Source organism: Coenobita brevimanus, chromosome 117, assembly GCF_032717465.1.
Source record: "Coenobita brevimanus isolate Jiangsu-jjx chromosome 117, ASM3271746v2, whole genome shotgun sequence".
Classification (NCBI taxonomy): domain Eukaryota; kingdom Metazoa; phylum Arthropoda; class Malacostraca; order Decapoda; family Coenobitidae; genus Coenobita; species Coenobita brevimanus.
This window is the reverse complement of record NC_137070.1, coordinates 4,903,296-4,910,795: the sequence shown is the minus strand read 5'-3', so window position 1 is coordinate 4,910,795 and position 7,500 is coordinate 4,903,296. Positions and strand designations below refer to the sequence as shown.

The window sequence follows — 7,500 nt, the reverse complement described above, 5'->3', positions numbered from 1 at the left end:
TGCCATTACTGCTACTACTACATAATGAGCAGCTGTCTTACCTACAATGAACAGGTTTGCATTGCCTCTACCTGTCTATCTATCTGTCTATCTATCTATCCATCTATCTATTGCCAGACACCTTAATCACTACTACAACTACAACTACTACTACTGCTGCTGCTACAACCACAACAACTACTACAATAGGAAGAAGTAGGAAGCACTACATCAGGCGAGTGGATGGTACCCTAACTTTTTCCCGCCCCCACAGCTGGCCGTCCCAGAGGTCGTCGACAGCCCCCACACCATCGTTAGGCGTCAGCTGAGGAGCCGACGGAAGTAGTGCACACCCTCGACCCTCCTCGTCAGCACTTCTTCGTGACTAGCGCTGCCTGGAACCTCTATTATCCCTGTCTCAGTTGGTGGCCAAGTGTAGTCAGATTGAAGGCTTGATTTGACTAGTAACCAAGGAGACTCCTACCTCATAATCTGAACTCCTTGCATCTGGAGAGAGACTGACTGGGAGAGTATGTGAGTGAGGTGGAGGGATAGTGGAGAGGATGGAGGATGAGAGACTGACAAGAAGAGTGAGAGGGGGGGAGGGGGAGGCTGAGGATGAGGTGGAGGGATAATGGAGAGGATGGAGGATGAGAGACTGACAAGAAGAGTGAGAGAGGGAGGGGGAGGCTGAGGATGAGGTGGAATGGAGTGGAGAGGATGATGAGAGACTGACAAGAAGAGTGAGAGGGAGGGGGAGGCCGAGGATGAGATGGAAGGATGGGGTGGAGAGGTATATGAGAGAGGGGGGTGTGAGTTGGGAGCAGGGCAGTGAAATGGCAGGGGACAGGGCGACATGGAGGTGATTTGTTTGTGGCCACCCCTTATGGGATTAAGGCATCTGGCAATAGATAGATAGATAGTGTAGATAGATATATGTAACTGATAGAGAGAGAGAGTGAGTGAGTGAGAGAGAGAGAGAGAGAGAATTTAGCAATTATACAACTGCATTACCAAGTTTATTTATACAGCCATTAGTGACTTAGCAACTGTATATGAGGAATTCGTTTTCGTTTTTGGTCACCTAATGGCGGCTCTCCATGCTGCTCGATCTCTGGCAGCCTCCTGGAAGTAACTCTGCATAAAAATTGAAGGGGAGTAATTGGAGAGAAGCAGCTCCCTAACACCTTTTCCTCAGCAATTTATTTAAGGAAGCTCCCTAACACCTCTTCCTTACTGATTTATTGTTAGATATGGCTGGTTAATAATTTGTACATTATTTATGCAGAGTATGGTGATACTGGAAGGATAAAGAAAATAAATCACTTAAGAAAAGGTGTTAGGGAGCTTTATGCAGAGTATGGTGATATTGGAAGGATAAAGAAAATAAATCACTTAAGAAAAGGTGTTAGGGAGCTTTATGCAGAGTATGGTGATATTGGAAGGATTTATGTAACACAGAAGAGGACAGTAAGGTGTAATAAACAAAATAAATCACTTAGGAAAAGGTGTTAGGGAGCTTTATGCAGAGTATGGTGATATTGGAAGGATTTATGTAACACAGAAGAGGACAGTAAGGTGTAATAAACAAAATAAATCACTTAGGAAAAGGTGTTAGGGAGCTTTATGCAGAGTATGGTGATATTGGAAGGATTTATGTAACACAGAAGAGGACAGTAAGGTGTAATAAACCAAATAAATCACTTAGGAAAAGGTGTTAGGGAGCTTTATGCAGAGTATGGTGATATTGGAAGGATTTATGTAACACAGAAGAGGACAGTAAGGTGTAATAAACAAAATAAATCACTTAGGAAAAGGTGTTAGGGAGCTTCAAGACAAGAGTATGGGCTAAGATGCCTTCAGAACACATTATTATTATTATTATCATTATTATTATTATTATTATCATTATTTTTAACTTTGAAGGTACATAAGAAATATTTAACCTCCATTTCCTAACTGTCACATTTAAAATTCGAAATTCAAATCCCTACCAGTACCTCCTCACACATATATACAATTTATTTTACCCAGAGGAAATAAAAACCATCGGATTTTGCATTTTATTTTTATTATCATAATAATTTCTGTTCCTTAAGGCTTCATACAAATGTAAAAAGTGTATTGGATATATTTTAGGTATGGAAATCTCACCCACAGTTCTTTCCCTTGAAGAATGAATGGAAGAAATTATCAGGGCAGGCTTGCATCTGTTTTAACCTACTACTCCCCTCCCCTTGGCTGTTTCTCGTGTTTGCTGGGGACGGCTCGCTGATGTTGGTGTCTGAATTATGCCCTCTACCTCCTGCCGCACCCACACCAGCAGGCTGAGCATCCTTTTCCTACACCCACACAAACTGCCATCTCGTACTTCCCCTCCTACACCGGCAGACTTCCTCCTCCTACACCCACACCAGCAGACTGTCCCATCTTCTACCTCCCCTACCACACCAGCAGCCTATCACTTCCTACTCCCCCTCTGCACCCACAACAGCAGACAGGGCCATCCTTTTCCTACACCCACAGAAACTACCATCTTCTTCTTCCCTGACCACACCAGCAGACTGTCCCATCTTCTACCTCCCCTACCACACCAGCAGACTACCAATTCCTACTCCCCCCTCTGCACCCACACCAGCAGACAGGGCCATCCTAACACAATCCCAGGGGCGTCTAGTGCCATGTATCGGCCAGCCTGCGTTTGCGTCATCGTCGCTTACGGCTACGCATGAAAAAATATCCGAACATCAACAGCAAAGATAAACGTAAACAAAGTTCTTCCGTCAACAGGTGTAACAAATGAGGTATGAACACAGTGGCTCTCTCTCTCTCTCTCTCTCTCTCTCCCTCTCTCTCTCTCTCTCTCTCTCTCTCTCTCCCTCTCCCTGTTATGCAAATCTATCAATTCTCTCTCTATCTTATGCAAATCTTTCACCCCTCTCCCATCCCTCCGCTCCCTCCCTATCCCCCATAAGGACGATGGTGGACTGCAGGAGGAGGGCAACTTCAGCCTGCAGTCCACGGGGTTCAGGTCCACTCTTGACGCCACACCACCAGCAACTTATCCTACTTCATCCACCCGCTGACGAACGCCGAGAGGGCCGACTCGATCTGTTCAAACTCTTCCGGGTTGAATCTCTCGACCCACGACTTGGCCACGCAGTCGACCGCCTCAGGGTAGGGCAGCAGCTCCACGTCGTCCCCGGCCAGGCGCGTGTTGGGCATGGCGAGGATCATGCGAGGCCGGCGCTTCCTCAGTACGATCTCGTGCCACCTGTGGAAGGGGTGGGGGCCATCGGACGGCACCTCGGAGTATTTCTCGAACATGGCTCGTCCCCCCTCGGCATCCCCCATGGAGCGGTACACCTGGAGCTTGCGCAGGAATTCCCCCATGGCCTCGCGCCCCACTGAGTGTATCTTGGCCTTGTCTAGGGTCAGGAGGAGGTCCGGGAGGCCGTCGTCTCCGGTGGTTTCGGTGACGGAGACCAGCCCCTGCCCTGCCTCCAGGGCCACGCGCAGAATTACGTACCGGGCCTGGGAGTGCGCCTGCCCCCACTTCCCCTGAGTGGGTTGGTACATTTCCAGGCCCCTCAGCCCCGCGTACATCATATCCAGCCAACACACGTACTTCAGGTCCTCTCGCTCCTCCGCGCCGACGCTGAACACGTCCAGAATCTCGTCCACCAGGCCCAGGTACAAGGCCACGGTCTCGGCCCGGCACTCCTCGTAGGCGCTGGCCAAGTTGGTGAAGCGGGAGTTGTAGTTCTCGCCCTTCTCGTAAAATCCGGCCTTGTCTCCGGTGAAGGGGTTGCGCACCTTCTCAGGGTCAAAATTCAGCGTGCCATCGTCCTTTCGTCGCAGGAACTTGCCGCAGCCGTGGCCGAGGAGTTCGTGGAGGCCGACCTGAATCTCGAGGCCCAGTGCCCCGTGCTTCTCCCTCAAGGCGTGGTCTGCTTCAGAGAGGAACGGCCCGCCCTTGATGCCCGTCCTGGCGGCCATTACGTTGGTGAGGCTGACGTTTTTGAAGCCCTGCTCCTCCTTGACGTCCTTGTAGTTCGGGATGTTGATGCCGATGGGGAGGCCCGAGGAGCCAAAGGTGAGGATGTCGAGGGAGGAGAAGTCCGGGCGCATGAACACGTCCTCCTCGAAGTCCGACCCCCAAGGCAGGAGTGGGAGGAACTCCTTCTCAGCCCGGTCCACTAGGGTGTCGAATTTCCTGGACTGCTCTCTGTTGACGACTGCGACGAACGACTCAAATTCGGCCCGCTGGTTAACTGGATCTCTGTACACCTCGATGAAGCCCATGTACGTTTCCACAGCTGGTGACTTGTTCTTGACCCAGAAGGTGGAGCCATCTTTGTGTGCCTGGATGGACCCCGTGGTGAAGCACTCTACGTACTTATCGAGCATCTGGACCTCCATGTCGTTGGCGGTGAACTCCCTCGCGTGGTGCAGCTCCGAGACCATCTTCTTCAGGAAGTACGAGTAATCGCCGCGACTCACACGCATCCTGTGCCCCTGAAACACATCCGAGTCCACGGTGATCCCCTCGGAAGGACCGGACTCGATGGAGGCCAAGCGAATGTCGTAGACCGTCTCCCCATCTTCCTCGTACTTCAACAAACGTGTGTTCCAGGCCTCTATATTATGTGCTGCCATGTACTCCTTGGCCACATCTGCGTCCTCCTGTGTACAGTTTGGCGTGAAGTACATTGTAATGCCGTTAGGGGGAAGGCCCAGGAATCTCTTGCTCTCTTCCAGGTTGTACATCGGCCCTAGTACCTCCATGTAACGCTCCATTACATCCGGCGCCTCCAGACTGGCTTTGGACGCCTTGATCAGCGCCTCCAGCTTCCCCCTGCTGACGCTGGGGATAAACTTCCTATCTCCAAACCCCAGGTAGTTGCCCAAATTGTACACCAGGCCGGAGTAGTAGATGATGAGCGACTTGAACTCATTCTCGGTAAATCCAGCTCTATCTATCGCCACACTGTGCAGCGTATCGATCGGCTGGGACCGTAGAAGCCGCGTCAGGAGGCTGAAGATCGTAGGACTCTCTGGGGACGTCTGGCAGAGCACGATGAAACTGCCCCACCACGAGGCTCGCGAGAGGTGGTGGGCGTAGCGGCGTTCCCGTGGCGTCAGGCCGGCAAACGCCTCCTCGCTTTTCAGGTAGAGTAAGGGCGTGTCAAGCGGCAGTTCGTGCTGGGACCCCATTGTGGTTTACCTGTGGATGGGAAAGATAGTTGTGGTGGTGGTTGTGGTAGTTTGTGCTGGGACCCTATTGTGGTGTATCTGTGGATGGGAATGATAGTTGTATTTGTGGTGGTGGTGGTTGTGGTAGTATCTGTGGATGGAAGGATAGTTGTAGTTGTGGTGGTTGTGGTATTAGTGGTGGTTGTATTTGTGGATGGAAGGATAGTTGTAGTTGTGGTGGTTGTGGGAGTGGTTGTGGTAGTTGTGTAGTAGTAGTGGTGGTAGTAGTTGTGGTTGTGGTAGTGTTGTGATATCATTGTGGTTTACCTGTGGATGGGAATGAGTTGTAGTTGTGGTGGTTGTGGTAGTAGTAGTGGTAGTTGTGGTGGTAATAGTAGTGATGGTTGTGGTAGTGACAGTAGTAGTGGTGGTTGTGGTAGGTGTGTAGTAGTAGCGGTGACTGTAGTGGTGGTAGTTGTGGTAGTGGTAGTTTGTGCTGTGAGTCCATTGTGGTTTATCTGTGGATGGGAATGATAGTTGTAGTTGTGGTGGTTGTGGTAGTTGTGGTTGTGGTAACAGTAGTGGTAGTTTGTGTTGTAAGCACATTGTGAGGTATCAGGGTGAATCATAGTGGTGGTTGTGGTGGTGGTGGTGGTAGTTGTGGTGGTAGTTGTGATGGCAGTGGTGGTAGTATGGTAACTCTAGTAATAATAATAATAATAATAATAATAATAATAATAACAATTTAGTAGGGCACATAGAGATAGTAAAATAGGGTCAGATAACTTATTGGTGCCAAGAACATCTGATAAAGATAGTTATTATTATTATTATTATTATTATTATTATTGTCATTATTTATTATTATTATTATTATTATTATTATTATTGCATTGGTTTTATCTGATGTAAATGGGTCACTCCACCTTGAATACTAAGCTACATCTATTCACCTATCTATCTATCTATCTATCTATCCATCTATCTGCCTATCCATTCATCTATCTATCTATCGACCCATTTACTTGGTCTATCTATCCATACATCTATTGTGATATCAAAGTCAGTTAGAATATTCAAATCTGCTTTAAATTCAAATATTTAAATTTAACCAGTATACACAGTAGTAATTGTAGTGGTGGTTGATGGTAGTAATAGTGGTAGGAGTAGAAATAGCAGTAGTTGTAGTAGTACTGTGGTGGTAATAGTGACAGTAGTAGTAATAGCAGTAGTGGTAGTGGTGCTGGTTATATAGTAATAGTAGTAGTAGTCATAGCAGTAGTAGTAGTAGTCATAGCAGTAGTGGTAGTGGTGCTGGTTATATAGTAATAGTAATAGTAGTCATAGCAGTAGTAGTAGCAGTGGTAACAGTAGTAGTAGTAGTCATAGCAGTAGTGGTAGTGGTGCTGGTTATATAGTAATAGTAGTAGTAGTGGTAACAGTAGTAGTAGTAGTAATAGCAGTAGTGGTGGTGGTGCTGGTTATATAGTAATAGTAGTAGTAGTCATAGCAGTAGTAGTAGTAGTGGTAACAGTAGTAGTAGTAGTAATAGCAGTAGTGGTAGTGGTGCTGGTTATATAGTAATAGTAGTAGTAGTCATAGCAGTAGTAGTAGTAGTGGTAACAGTAGTAGTAGTAGTGGTAACAGTAGTAGTAGTAGTGGTAACAGTAGTAGTAGTAGTCATAGCAGTAGTGGTAGTGGTGCTGGTTATATAGTAATAGTAGTAGTAGTCATAGCAGTAGTAGTAGTAGTGGTAACAGTAGTAGTAGTAGTGGTAACAGTAGTAGTAGTAGTGGTAACAGTAGTAGTAGTAGTAATAGCAGTAGTGGTAGTGGTGCTGGTTATATAGTAATAATAATAGTAGTAGTAGTAGTAGTCATAGCAGTAGTAGTAGTAGTAGTGGTAACAGTAGTAGTTGTAGTAGTAGTAGTAGTAACAGTGGTGGTAATACAGTAATAATCATAGTAGATGATGATGATGATTATGATTATTATTATTATTATTAAAAATGATGCATTATATTCCATTTTTTCAAACTTAAACTTTTAAAATGTCTCTAAACGGTTTTCGAATTAGAGGGACGCCTTCAGGTGGTGGCACTGATAGAACCAGCTGGAGCCACTGCCTGGGTATTTAAACGTCCCTTGGCCCTCATGTCCTTCCCTATCCTCGGAAAACAGGATGGTGGGTGGCATGAGAAGGGAAATCTAGGCCTGCAGTCTACTGGGGTTAGGTGCTGATAAACCCGTGGCTAAAACTATTAAGTTTATATTGATGATACACCATTACTATTGATGCCTCTGATGGCCACTACTTATGGAAACC

At 47.0% G+C, this 7,500-nt stretch overlaps 2 protein-coding genes across 3 annotated transcripts in view; one reads left to right on the top strand and one right to left on the bottom strand.

Moving 5' to 3' along the window:
* Window positions 1–381, top strand: part of LOC145419176 (uncharacterized) — a 36,626-nt gene extending 36,245 nt beyond the window's left edge. Inside the window, exon 30 of the mRNA XM_080287415.1 lies at window positions 254–381. Within this exon, the coding sequence (XP_080143541.1) occupies window positions 254–325 (72 nt within the window). The 3' untranslated portion in view covers window positions 326–381. The remainder of the gene's footprint in view (window positions 1–253) is intronic.
* Window positions 382–2,041: 1,660 nt separating this feature from the next.
* DppIII (dipeptidyl peptidase 3) overlaps window positions 2,042–7,500 on the bottom strand; it is a 5,568-nt gene continuing 109 nt past the window's right edge. The window contains exons 2-3 of one of the 2 annotated variants that reach the window (XR_013900774.1): window positions 2,595–5,206; window positions 2,042–2,450 (exon numbers count right to left, since the gene is read on the bottom strand). Coding sequence is in view for 1 of the 2 variants with exons in the window: in XM_080287335.1 (XP_080143461.1) it covers window positions 3,046–5,196 (2,151 nt within the window). In the remaining variant the exon portion in view is untranslated. Of the gene's footprint in view, window positions 5,207–7,500 lie in introns of both variants that reach the window. The other variant, XM_080287335.1, reaches the window with a different exon arrangement.